This window comes from Nelusetta ayraudi, unplaced genomic scaffold, assembly GCF_046127955.1.
Source record: "Nelusetta ayraudi isolate G7.1 ecotype Tasmania unplaced genomic scaffold, CSIRO-AGI_Nayr_v1 ptg000048l, whole genome shotgun sequence".
Lineage (NCBI taxonomy): Eukaryota > Metazoa > Chordata > Actinopteri > Tetraodontiformes > Monacanthidae > Nelusetta > Nelusetta ayraudi.
In genome coordinates, this window is record NW_027466098.1 from 11464703 (window position 1) to 11479146 (window position 14444).

The 14444-nt window shown below is 44.4% G+C and overlaps 1 protein-coding gene across 2 annotated transcripts in view; it reads left to right on the forward strand.

Moving 5' to 3' along the window:
* The window catches only part of pitpnm3 (PITPNM family member 3), a 77492-nt gene that overhangs the window by 40140 nt on the left and 22908 nt on the right, over positions 1 to 14444 (forward strand). For both annotated transcript variants that reach the window (XM_076036344.1, XM_076036345.1), the window contains exons 4-7: positions 520 to 590; positions 786 to 1006; positions 9564 to 9753; positions 13951 to 14073. In XM_076036344.1, the coding sequence (XP_075892459.1) occupies positions 520 to 590; positions 786 to 1006; positions 9564 to 9753; positions 13951 to 14073 (605 nt within the window). The remainder of the gene's footprint in view (positions 1 to 519; positions 591 to 785; positions 1007 to 9563; positions 9754 to 13950; positions 14074 to 14444) is intronic.

The window sequence follows — 14444 nt, forward strand, 5'->3', positions numbered from 1 at the left end:
GTGGAAAAAATAGGAGAGACAGGAGAGAGCTTGGAGCGGAAGGGGGAAAAAAAAAAAAAAAATGGGTGCAGAAGCTTCTGGAAAGGGTAATGACTTTGGCCAGGTTCCACACGGCGAGGCAGAGACGCTTGGAGTCGTCAAGGTGGGATGAAATAAATGCACATATCCATCTTTTGTCTTGAGAGAAAGTCAATTTTTCAAAATCCAATTACGCATGATTGCTGTGGATGCTGAAGCTGAGAAACATCTCCTCCCCCCACTGTGTTCTGCCCATGCTGACTCCTGAATCATACTTGCGCTATTTGAGCCAAAAGGGTACACACACACACAGAGACAGCCAGGCGTTACTAATATTGAACAATATTCAGTGATCAATATCCATTTATGCTTTCCATTAATGCTATAACCGGGTGAGAGGGGGGGCTCCCGCCGCGGCCATTTATTTAACCTTTTCTCCCTTTTTGTTTTTCTCTTTTTCCTTCTTCCTTCCTGCCACTCGCCTCTGTGCAATCAATTCAGAGGGCCTCTACCAGCTGGGAGTTCAACGCTGTCCCCCTCAGAGCAGTATTGAAGGGCTGGAGGACACAGAGGTAGGTTCAAACAGCTTGCCAGCATATTTACCAGCAGCCAAGAACATTGTCGAAGATTAACGCTCTATTAGCGAGGCAAATCGCTGTAATCCCTCCCCTCCGCCCCTACAAACTTCTTCTGCCTCTTAAATTTTCCTCTGTGAGGATTCGGCGTCGTTGAGGTTCTGCTGCAACTTTTTTTTTTTTTCTGCGCAGAAAAAATGTAAGACTCACGTACTGCTGCTGGTGGTGCACGGGGGAAACATCCTGGACACGGCGGGAGGAGACCCCAGCACAAAGAGCAGCGACGTGGCCACGCTCACCTCCGTGCTGGAGAAGGTGACGAGGGTCCACTTCCAGGCGGCCAGTGAGCACGTGATGATCAAGCTGGTGCCGTGTCCCGCCGTCTGCGCCGAAGCTTTCTCCCTGGTGTCCAAGTGAGTGCAGCTGAAATGCACGGTGACTGCTTTCTGTTCATGCGCTTCTCCAGTTTGGAGCCTGACAGTTGAAAATCAGCTGTTTTAAGCATGTTTGTTGACCGCTTTGCACAAAAAAAAATGCCTGTGGAACTTTGTCCTTGGCGTGTTGTGTTCAAGGGTTTATCAGGATAGGCAATATGTGGTATTTAAAGGTATGTCTTAGGAAGAATAAATATTGTTAATATGCTTTGAATACAGGTTCAAAATAGCAGATTGCATTAAGGGATAGTTCATGCAAAACTTAATTGTGTACTTTACTGTAATCACCCCGGATATTTTTATTACAACCGATCATCACAACCATTCATAACTCACAGACAGAGGTCAGTCTGTTGGAAGTCCCTGGTCTCTGAGGTTAAGACCAAGAGCAACATAACATCTTTCTACAGTTTTTATGTGGTGCTGGGAGGGATAAGAGTCCAATTTGTCTTAAAGCAGCGATGCTAACACCATGCTTTTTGGGTTAAGTATCAGTAGTAGCAGCCTCATAGCCAGCACGTCTTGCAATCTTTGTGAGAACTAACTCATGTGTAGCTGCTCGCAAGAGACAGGCTAAACCACAACAGCAAAATAACATGTTGGTCTACCAGACACTTGAATGGCACAATATGAGATCAATGTAGTTTATTCTTCCTTTTTTCTCGGTTTGATTATGTCATCCTTGGCAACTGCAGAGTTCTATTGTGGTGGAATTTTCTCCCTCTGTGAAACTCATGAAGGGTTGAGAAAATTTCACTTAAACCTCAAACAAATAGTAAATAGGTGAATTTTCAATTGATCCATCCCTGTAAGGGATGTGTTGTGCGTCTGCACATGGCATGAGACATCCCAGTGGGCACCTGTCTACTCTGGTCATCTTTGACAGCGCCGCTTCCGATTTTCTCCTTCCCAATTACAAGCAGGGGGATGTTCGTGTCTGGGTCGTCTCAAGTCACCGTGGCTTTGGGAGCGTGTTTTGCAGTCAAGTCAGGGCTTCTGTCTGCCTTTGTGATTGATGTAAGTTGGAGTGAAGTAACGCCAGGAAGCAACATGAATATGGAGAGATTTGAGCTGTCAGATGGCAGTTGAGCTTTGACAACATCCACAGATAAAATAAATTGAAAACAGCTTCCCATGGGAGTCTGAACAGAACATGTTATGTGGTTTCCTTTTCCTTTTTTTTTTTTTTTCAAATTATCTCTCTCTTCACCCTCTCACACTCATGCAGAGTCAGGTCATTTCAAGAGATGGAGAGAAATAGCAGGGTAAAGGCAATCAGTAAGTCAACTATGTACCCTGTCAACAAGAGCAAATTTAATACCACTCTTGAATGACTGGACTGCAAGATCACTCCACAGAACTTGGCAGCAGGTTAGTTTTGGAAAGCAAAGAGACTTTTGAGGTGTCAGGAAATTACAAGCTCTTCAGGAAAAACAACAGTCTTAAATGAAGTCTCTAGTTTTTCACACTGCCTGGAAAGGTAACACAGGAGAAGTGTTATTCCTGAGGAGCTTTCGTTGGTTAATGTGTTGCAACAATCTGCATGACTAATAGAGCCCAAATGGCCCATTTGATTTCATATGCCATGGTGAAAGAAGCTTGTTTCAGGATAACAGAACATTTTACACTTATGATTTTGGTAATTTTTATGTCTGGGAGGCTAAAAGATTTTTTTTTTTTCCAACCAAAGAGTTGGAGTTTATATTTATAGAGTTTTTATTAGGAAAGTAATGTAATGGAGGCAATTGAAAATGACTTATTTTTGTAGTTCTGCCTGATCTCGAAGCGTTGAGGGAGATAAGGTTGATCCCACAGAGTCTGCACATTACCCACACAGTCCCGTTAACGTCACCGGTCAAAGACTGAATGACGACTTGCTGCTTCAGATCTCATTACTTATGAGGTTGGGGGGGGGGCAGAGAACAGATGACAGCCTCAGTCATGCCTGTAGATGGCAGTTTGCACAATTAAGAGCCGACTGTCCAAAAACTATTGAGGATTCCAACTGGAGACAAATATAGTTAATACCGCGGCAGATCATTTTGAGCTCCATCAACATCTTGAAAAACCTACAACAGAGAGCGAGAGAGTTGACGCTGAGTCAACGGCCTTTCTGTTTAACTCTGAAATTAGGCAAAGCTGTTGAGCTTCAGCATGCAGATGGCCCTGGCCGATGAATACTCTCACAATAAGCGTCGTCGGTCGGCACTCACGGGCGCCCACGCCGAGGCAAACGCAATTTCACTTAACAACACTTTTCCCTCAGTTAGCACCACGCGATGTGGCTTGGCGGAATTGGACTTGTGGGCGTGTGCATCGGCGTCTCATTTGTTGTTGCTGCGTGCCAACATAAACAGATGAGGATTGGGCATCCCGGTGGGAAGGAATTGATGCTGCTGCTGCCGCTGTTTGTGACGTGTGCGTAATTTACTCTCATTCTGGGAAGCAGCTTGATTGAAGATCACACCAGAGAGCCCAAGTGGCAAAATCTCTAAGCGCCTCAGTGACAAACTTTTCACATAAACATGCCGCTGATAGTTCCACATGTACTGTGCGATGTCCTCCTGTAGATGCGGGGTTATCTTTCTCTACGGCGCTACGGCAGATCCAATTAAAGGCTTCGACGTTCTTCCCCCCGTAGCGTACACTTCCAACCTCGCCAGGAGCTGGAGATAAAAATCCAAATGGATTCTGTTTTTCAGCTTATAGGACGGAGTCCATATATATGTGCCCCAGAGAGTGTCCCCTCTGAGTGACTCATTTGTCTGGCTGCACAGGACGTGCAGAGTTTATTTATTTATTTAATTATTTATTTTTAGTCCTTTTCCCTAACCGTTGCTGTTTATGCTAATTGTGCGAAGGGGTGTGCAAGCGCTACGGCAGCCATTAGGTAATGGAAGAGCAATTAAGCGCGAACAGACTTCAGGGTTTTCAGACTGGCATTATGTGGCTGACGAGAGGAGAGAGGGCGGCCAGGCTGCATAATAGACTGTGCGCCCTGTGATAGATCAGGCTGATTCACGGTTTTATCGGCTCACTCCGCCATATCTCCCCTCCGCTGGTAATTGCAGATCATTTCACCATTGCGCCGCCGCTGCAACCGCCACCGCCACCGCCACCGTCACGAGGTCTCGGCTGAGGACGCCGATGCATTTCTATAGGCCGCAATTACGTTAAACACAGGTGCCATCTGAGTAGACAGTGACTGTGGCGGAGTTAAGAGGACAATCAGAGGTGAGACGATTCAAACCCTTAAAGTGTTTAAGTTCAAATTACGCATCAAAAGCCAAAGCAGGCTTTTTATTGATTCTTCTATTTTTCTTTTTTTCTTTTTTTTTGGTGTGGAAGGCGTGAAAGACGTGCCGTTGAGTGAAACCTTAATACGACCCCCAAGTCTGCTCTCGGTGAATATCACATACATTTGACTAATAAGGGCAGAGGAATGCGAGAGGGAATAAACGTCTCGTGAGTTAAAGAGTCACGTCCGGAATTAAGCGGAGCGGCGGCGTCAGCCCCGCTGCTTAGCGCGCCGAGCCGCTGCGCCTTTTTTGAGGAATGTGGGACGCCTCTAAATAAGAGATTCCGTGGACTGATGGCCGTCGGTGTCGCTGATCCCACGGTTTGTTAAGCGCAATTATGCAAAAGGGCACACGCTTTGCACGGGCGTTTGGGAATAAAGCACTTAACGGCGTAATTAAGGATTCGGATCCAGTCACAGACGAGGGCCATCTGTTTTTAATGGCCAATATGTCACTCCGCAGTTGAGTTTTTGAAGACGGCAGATTTTATAGTCACTTCTGTATTGATCGCCAGCAATTTTAGGGAAAATGACTTTAGGTTATTAGGATTGATTACGGCGTTATGAGGCATGTCTGGGTGTGCCCGTGTTTGCGCCTGGGCGAAGATGCTAATGATCGCCTCAGATTAATTGGGAACATTGATTGTCAGCTCGGAACGACACCCCGGTAACGACGTTTTACCTTGAAACTGCCAAGGCAGACGCTCAGGACGGCTTGGCGCCTGCAAACAAAACACGTCTTTCAAGGGCTTTTTTTGAATGTAAAACAGCATGCTAATGATACAAGCGCTTACATAATCAAGTTAATTAGGAAACACAAATAATGAGCGTCTCCTCACCTGACATTTACTCGGCGGCGTAGCAGGTGTGAAACCTCTGCTCTCGTCCCGCACCTTGTAAAACCCATACGGTTGTAAACAGTGCTGGGAATATTAATTGGATTTTTTTTTTGTTGTTTTTTTTGGGGGGGGCGCGGGGGCAGGGGCATCTCTGAGGAGCAATTGTTCAACAACCCTTATTCAATGAGGCACCCATAAGGATCGGGCCAGGTGAGTGGCGGCGGGCCAGGGATTTCCATTCGGGCCGCAAATTTCAATAAACGAGCAACGGATGAACAAATGATTGCGGTTCAAATTATGCCACGTAATCCTCGTCCCACAGCAGTGTGCGGACACCTCTCTGCATAATTCCTCCCAACCGCATATTTTCCCACACCGGCTTCAGCGGTCGGGAGGAACAATAATGCGTTGGAGCTATTTTGTACCAAGTAAACGTGGATGTTGAGAGGAACAGGTTCACCAGAACTGATGTTGCAGAGGCGAACAGAGGCTCGCTGTTATCTCTTCCACTTCTAGGTATTTCCTCTGCTCACATAGAGCCAACGGTCTGTTGGAAATCAGCCTCAAAATGCTATTAGAAGATATGGAAAGAAACATTACTATAGTATTGTGTCTTTGCAACAACATGAAAGAATCCTTTTCAAGCCAGGCACGGTAGCCGATCGGACAATCAAACCAGGGCCACCTTCACTGCTGCATTGTACACAAAATTTTCCCCTAAGGTTTTAAACCTGCAGGACCCTACTAGCAAATCCAGGAAGCGGACTGGGCCCACTTTGCTTTAATCAGCCGCGTTGGGGCGCGTTAAAAATGAAATATTTAAAAGTTGTGTGAAACATCTGCTGATTATTTCCTTGCCCCATCCCTCGTGCGTCGACACAGCAGCCGCTGAAAACGCTGGTGTGAACTACGGAAATGAAAGCGGCAGCTGTCGTATTTGTAGAGAGCAGGAGATTACAGTTAGGATTGAAAGAATATCAAGACTGTAGGTAAATCTTTTCTTAGTCATATTTGCTGATTTTTATCCCTTTAAAAAAAAAAAAATTAACACAGGACTAGGAGAAACACAGCTAATAAAGTAACTGCACAGTGAAATTAATTTGTTGTATTGTGATTATTTAACATAAAATTGAAATTAAAAATAGGCTTTTAATTTTGTATTCCACCTTTTTGCTGGAGTTCATGTGTCTAAGAGGCTTAGAGAAGCCAATTCAAGTTAGTTGTGTGTATTATCTAATGTGTATTACCTATTGTGACACTTCCATTAAAACGGGGTGACCTATTGGTGTAACGATACATTTATTACATGAATACATCAAGTGTATGAAGTTGCAACTCTCTATACTCCATCCATTTATTCAAACATGATTTTCAGACGTGAAACTCATGTTTGAATATCACTGAATTAAATGATGGGGAAATTATCGGAATAAGCCACATTTTCACCATTCGATTACTCTATATTACCTTCTTTGGGTCGTGACATTGAAAGATTCTCCAGGTATGAGAGACAGTGCAAGAACGTGTATGCAAGCACTAACACTTGAGACTGAGAAGAGTGTGTCATTGAGCAGCAGGAGGGTCGTGGAGCTTTGGCAGCACATTTATGTACCTAACACCTTATAATGTGATAAATTTCACGTTATACGAATGTGATACAAATCACATAATAATGTGATTCTGAGAGGTTTTTTTTTTTTTCTGGTAATATAGTTCTTCTGATATGAATCACAAGCAATGCATTCTGTTGTAAATGGTGCCTGTGTTTCCCAGAGAACTGAGAAGTCTGGGGTGCTTTTATCTCCTAACAAAACACAACCTGCCTGGAGGTTTTTTAAAACCATTGAAAGTAAATTATCTAGTTAAATAGGCGCAGCCTTTAAACTTAATCAAGAGTGTGTTTAGATTTAAATGGAATTTTTCCCACACTCCCTTATTTTCAATTAGAACAACATGGGTCATTTCTTTTACCAGACTGCGATGAACCTCTGCCTTAAACTTCCAGTTTTAAGTTATATTCTTTCAAATATACAGATCTGTTTATTTACTTCATTTTAAAAACAAAGAAAAAATGATTTTCTGAGCAGAGTTTTTCTAGATAAAAACATCTTCAGTAGTAACATATTTATTACAACTACAGTATGTTGTATCATGTTGTTAAGCCACACATCTTATCATGATACAAAATTATGCATGATCTTGTGTCATCAGTGTCGCAGCAATGTTGCTTCCGTGTTAGTCCACCTCTTGCAGAGTGCTTGTGTTCAGTGTCTGGCCGTGTTCGACACTTATTGCTATTTCTGGCTTTAATGATCGATCGCATCTCCTTTTCCGTGTCTTTGCCGAGTGAAGCGTCACGGGTTAAAGAGCCTCGGTGGTTGATAAATAATTGCCCTGTAACGCAACACATCAGTCACTATTTGCCTGGACAGCAGGGACCGTGGGGGTGGATTTATCCTCGCTTGATGTGATGCCACTGACTGACTGACTGACTGACTGACTGGTGAACACTGTGCTGCTGAAAGCCAAATAGCCCCCTACTACTCCCCCCTTTTTTTTTCTTTTTTTTTTTTTTTACCATTCTCAACAGGTTCCATTCTGCCTGCAGCACGATACTCCGTAATTGCAGCCGGAATAGGGCACGGCTGCCACGATACGTGTGTTCGTGCAGAATCATGGCGGTAATTAAAAAACGAAGTGCATTTTCCAAGGCTTGGTGATTTTGCCGAAGTCCTAAATTTAACAGTTTGCGCCTGGAAATGTAGTACGTTTTGAACCTGAAAACAAGAATATAATGAAAAATCCAACTAATCATGCACTCAGTCAGGGTGGGCTATTAAGTAAATGGCCTTTTCTGACTAACAGGACATTTTTAGGAAATGAGAATTAATGAGCTTAATTGCCCGTGTGGGGGATGTTTTCTTGCACGGTGGCCCCATTGCTTTTTTGGGGGGGCATGTTATGATCGTCACCAAGGCAACACGGCGTTGGCCACCTATTAAAAGTTCACCAGCTGCTTCAAGAATGGCAGGACCGCTTGGGCTTGCTGGGCTTTCCAATAATTCATGTCAGCCCAATTAGCTGATTTTCAGTCAAGTGAGATGATTACTCAGAACACTGTGTTCTTAGCTTCCCAACAGGATACTTGTGTAATAAATAGTCTGGCATATTGGAGTGTTTTTGAAAATCATTCTAACTGGCTAGTCTAATAGTGTCCTCGTGGACGTGTCCCTCCCTGTGTCCCAAGGATGTAGCTCCACCTTCACCCGAAGACAGCTGGGATTGGCTCCAGCATCACAACCAATCATTTTCAGAGTACATAGAAAATGATTGGCCGGATGATATAATACAACAAATAATAATACTTAACAAAAGAAGGACTCAGTTTCATCTTTTTTCTGCCAAGCACATGCATTTTTTTCTTTTTCTCATATTTGGAATAATAATAATAGCACTATAGCAGATGGATATTTTGCCAGTCTCTCTAAGCAGGACACTGCAAAGTGCAGTTTCAGATTTTAAACATTTTCTTTTCTTTTAACCCCCCCCCACCCCACCCCCCTATGTTGTGAACCCGTTCCACCTTTTTGCCCTCAAAGTGCATGAGAGAGACTCAAGGAGAAATTGGGCTGACATAGATGAAATTGAAACACACCCAGTAATAGCGGCCACTGTAATTCTCTCAGGCCGACTGCCATATGCATGATCCTATTACCGGGGAAGCCTTTCAAGCGTGTGTTGAAGCAGGAAATAGTCTCCGCGCAATCTTTGACCTGCGCTCCTTTCTCACAACAAGTTTGAAGCTCTAGAAATAAGAGCATGTGATTCAAGCCACCGAGTGTGTTTCCTGTAAGTGGTGACAAAGGGGGATAAAAAGGGAAGCTGAAAAGCAGAACAATTTCCACATGGTTGATTCTTATCTAACTTTTTATCTCTGGTCAACTGTAAAGGTCCATTGTCAGTGTGATGATTTTTGTGTCCTTGTACGTTTGCTAACGTGGGATTCACTTGTCCAAAAAAATCTACGCCTGGGTCAGAAAATAGGTTGTGATCTTGTGTGCAACATTGCGTCCCAGAGGGCAGCTGTGCCACTGGCCAGCAATGTTTCCCCTCACGCCACGTTTGGGATTTGGTCGGCGATGTTGGACCACTGAGAGGTTGTGGCTTTCTGTCGACAAGTCAACAGCAGTGGGCATTGTTGCTTCCTCCCCTGTGAGAAGAGCGGCCGATGGATGGTGACGGCTCCGCCGAGGCGGGAGCGTGGAAATCAGTTTACCTCCATTTTCAGGGCAGAATATTCACAGAGAGCCACGTCCTTTATCGTGCAACACATGCACGCATGGAGCTCTAAACCAGCAAAGCCCCTTTTGATCTCCCTCCTTTCTTCTCCGTCCTGCAGCCTAAACCCCTACAGCTATGACGAGAGCTGCGTGTCCAGCAGCGTGGACCACCTACCCCTGGCTGCCCTCCCCCTCCTCGCCATCGTCTCGCCCCGGTACCAGGACGCGGTGGCCACTGTGATCGCCCGGGCCAACCAGGTGTACCACGACTTCCTGCAGTCGGAGGAAGGCCAGGGATTCAGCGGGCAGGTACACCAACCCTTTGGCCGTAGTATTTCATCTTTCAGTGGTGACGGAGAAATTTTAAAGGGCCAGTGTGTAAAAATTAGCCTGATTGATGTTTTTTATATTGGTAAAAGCTTAATGTACTGCCCATAAATACATTAATAAAATGTATACTCGCAGTACAATCAAAGTAATTTGGTTTTCATACCATTAGAACGGTTCACATATATATATATATATATATATATGAAAATACATAGAGCAAGGGTCTTGCTCCCAGTTAGTTGCCATCTTGCACTGCTATATTTCTAAGGCAGCTGGTGTGGACTGGACAAGCCAACCAGACTGGCAGCGCGTTTCGTATTTAGGGTGAACGCTCGCATCCTCAAAATAAACCAGCAAAGAAGAAGGTGGACCCAGGTCCAGATCCAGATTTGTGTGCGTAGGCCACCGTAGTTCACTGGCAAGCTCGGAAGAGGGAGGGTGAGAGGGTGAGTCCTACAATCTAAAATGTAACCATTTTATGTTGCTGTTTCTTCTCAAAATCTCCAATTATTACACACTTTACCTTTAAGGAAGCCCGCTTGACAGAGCATTTCGTATTCAGGGCATTGTAAGGCAGGCTTCCTTAAAAATGGCGGCACAAAATGGCAGCTAACTAGGAGCAAGACCCTTGCTCTTTGTTTATTCTCATATATACGAGAACCGTTTTAAGAGTATGTTGCACACTTGGACAAAAAGGCGAAGGCCCAGGCGTGCTTGTGTGGTTTTAACCTCTTTAATAGTCTCTTGCATCCGCTGCCTGTAACATATACGCACACACCGGCATTAGCTCAGCGTTAACTCCACAGCAGGCGACCTGCAACTTGAGTGGCATCAGGACCCCCCCCTCCCAGCTATAGCTGCCACCAGTTCCTGTGTGCAGTACTTCACAAATGGCCTACTCTCTCCTATTGCTATTAATAATGGTGATAAGGAAAATATTACAATCATTGACAACAACAGTGAAATCAAAACAAAAAAAACTGAAATTATAAATCAGAATTTATTGACCATAGCAAAAACTCTTATGGGCCCCACAAGTGGGAAAACCAAATAACTTTTATTGTACTGCGAGTATAGACTTTTATGAATGTATTCAGGGGCAGTATGTTAAGCTTTTACCGATAAAAAAATCATAAATCAAGTCAAATTTTACTCACTGGACATTTAATTGCACCGGTCGGCGATTGTCACAGGAAGCAATAAATAGTTTTTTAATCTGTTGAAGCTAACTGTCCGCCCCCACCGCCCCCCCCCCTTTTTTTTAAACAATTTTAATGAGCTGCTTTTCATTCTCTACCTTAACAATCCACAGACTCTCAGTATCATCCTGCACGTTGCAGTGCGTTAATGAACTTTTGAAAACGACTGATCGCCCCGTTGTTCGCTTTCGACAGCTCTCCCGTTTGAGCGGTAAAGCGCAATTTCTTTGTTTGGCTTGGAGCACATTAATTATTCCTTGAAGTCACCAGTGGAATGGCAGCATGAGACAAGTAATTGTTATTTCATGGTTCATTTACATTGTCTATTAGCTGCGGTGGTCGGAAGAATGGTCTGCGATTATGTCGCCACATGCTTGGTTTGATTGGCTGACTGTTCACAGATCGGTCAGCGGGTTGATGCTTTGCAATGCTCTGAGTTACGGCACATTAGCGGCGACAGTATCGACGAAATTGGAAAGTATAAAGAGGCTGCGCTGTTCAGCCCCAACATCAGAACCACTGACAATGGTATTGGCAATGAGGGTCCAGTTCTGGTGAGTTCTTAGTCCTCCCATTCATGTGAATTGAACATAATCTACCTTTGCAGATAAAGCAAAACTCCATGATATGTGAAAAAAACGATAGAATTTTTCAATCTTTCAATCAAACGAGACCTGCATTGAAATAGAACCAGTTTAGCCAGGAGCCAGCGTTCATCCACCCTGGTGAGGAAGGACTCAGTCAAGTGCAGCGAGTCCAACTGTTTTGCCGAAGCACACAACAGATTGCTGGGCACAGAAACAAATACAGCATCTGGTTCAAATTTGAAATTTATATATATATTAAAAAAAACAACAACACAAACTGCACTTCTTTCAAAAGAGATCCCAAACTACCAAGCATATGTTCAGTTAATAAAGAAATCATGTAATTTCTGATGGTTATAACGAACAGATGAGCAGCTCAGTCCTTCTTGTTTTCTGATTAGGAACAAAAAGAGGAAAGGGGCAATCAAAAGAAAACGGGCATAATTCTGCAAATACCTGATAATAAAATTCAAAGCGCTCTCTTAAAATGGCTGTGAACAAAAATTGATGTGTTATCGCAATTTCCACGACGCCACATCTGCGTGCGAAGCTGTCCAGATTGGCACCTGCCTTTGACTGCAGCAGTCAAGGAGATCACTGAGGAATCTCTCAAGTCGCAGTGTGAGAGTTAAATTACCTTTTTGCGTCCACTCCTCCTCGTAAACGTCCGATATTGCGCACTCATTTAGGCAAACATGCCAAGTGGACGCAGCGTGTTATTTAGAGCATTCGACAGACACCGTCCTCTGCCTGCCTGGTTTCCATTTAGCTTCCGTGCTTGCTTTTTCATGCATGATATCAAGTTTACACACAATTTCACACATCCAAATCTTCGCAAATTACACCCTGAAGCAGGACAGCAGCTCTAACTTGGCTGCCTGCGACGTGTTTGGCCAGCAAGAGCAGCGTTGCGTTCAAGGTTTTCTCAGAGCTCGGTATCAAGTGGCCGGCCATAATAAATCAATTATGTGGCAGTGCCGTGTCTGGCCCCCCAGGGCAGCAGTCTGAGACCTGTGCTTTGGGGCCTCCACCTGGAGTTAGAAATGTCCCAGATCCAAACAACGGCTGCACCGCAGGGGATGTGGCCTGGAAAAAAAATCAACAAAAACTAAAAAGCCGCAGAGCAGAAACCCAGGTTTTCCATCAAGATGCTCTATGATGACCCAAAGAGGCCACAGAAAGAAGACAGTTTTACATTCTGGTGATATGACCCGCACGAGAGCAACATCTGCACTCATCTTAGCCTGAACAAACATCTTTGTTTATTATTTGTAGCTGTGTACGGCTTTACACAAAGAGTGGAAACAAAGGTTTCAATACTTTTCTACTTTTTCTTATAAGGCAATAAGGTATTTTGAATACTTACAGAGATACGTCACTCGGGCGTTGGTGGATGACATGCCATATCAGCTGGGTTAACCCTAACCTTTACCCTGGTTGAGATTTGACAGCTCAACCACAGCTCAACCATTGCCTTATATGTGAGAAAATGAAGAAAAGTATTGACAACAGAAAAGGTAAAAAGAACTTCTTGTTTGCTACAAACAGAAGTTCATTATTATTAAAACAAATAAACAAATCATTATGAGCTCTCCTTTGTTCTTTTTTGTCCTTTTTTACTATTAAGTTGTTGCAACTCAACAACATGTCAGAAGAATCACTTACCTCTGTAGCTCAGGAGCGGGTTGTCCAATGATCCAAAGGTTGGCGGTTCAAATCCCAGTCTGTCGTTGTGTCCTTGGGCAAGACACTTAAGCCTAAATTGCTTCCAATGGTGGCTGGCAGCGCATTGCATGGCAGCAGCCACGCACTTGTGTGTGAGTGTGTGTGTGGATGGGTGAATGAGAGGCCATTGAAAAGCGCTTTGGGGTACCGTGAAGGTGCTGAAAAGCGCTATGTGAGTGCAGTCCAGTTGACAGTTGGCCACACAAATAGGCACTCTACCATTCTTAGCATTATCTTCACACTTCTTCATGACTCACTTTATGTAGCAAAACTGCTTGCTGCTGACGTAACTAGATCAAAGCAGCACATTTTTATCACGCTGCATTATTTTCACCACAGTTCGCTGTAAGTGGAGTTGCCTTTGTCACATTTAGCTGTAGACACTTCGACATGGTTCCTTATACTGGGTCAGGGTCAGTCCGGCAGACCCACACAGTAAACTGCATGTGAAAGAAAATTGGAATCCACCCAATATCTGCAACAAATAAAGAAGAGAAAGATCTTTACATTGCAATTATTTTAAGATATATTGATCCGAACTGATTTTTTAACAAAGCACACAGAGACGATTTGCTTTTCATTACAATAAACCGCCAGTTGTCGCCTCTGCTAAGGCAGCGGTGTGTTTCTCGGGGGCGTCTGAGTGACATGTTTTTCCTGCGCAGGTGTGCCTGATGGGCGACTGTGTGGGCGGCGTGCTCTGCTTTGATGCTCTGTGCTTCAGCAACCACCCGAGGCCCGGCAGCCCCAACAACAGCAGCAGGGACAACAGCACAGAGAGCCTGAAGGTGAGAGCGTGACGGCGGCACAGCTCCATGGCGATGACGACGCAGTTAGGGCACGTAACTGCACAGCCGCGGAGGGAACATTCCAAATTTACTGTAAGGCATTGAGATCAGACACTTACACAAATAATTATGACAAGGGCACCAGAGACGCCATCCTTGGTCCGACTGCGTGCCCTCCGTAATAAACAGACAGAGTTGCATGTCCACAGAATTATGCATCAGCGCGTTAACTGCTCGTTTGGGGCGCCGCACTCAACTCCTTTTTTTGTGCAACTGCTTGTTTTTCCTCAAGTCAGCACAAGTGAGTAAGTTTCACAGAATTTCCCCCAGAGCTGTTTGTCACGGCGCAATCACGATGTGTTCCCGCTATA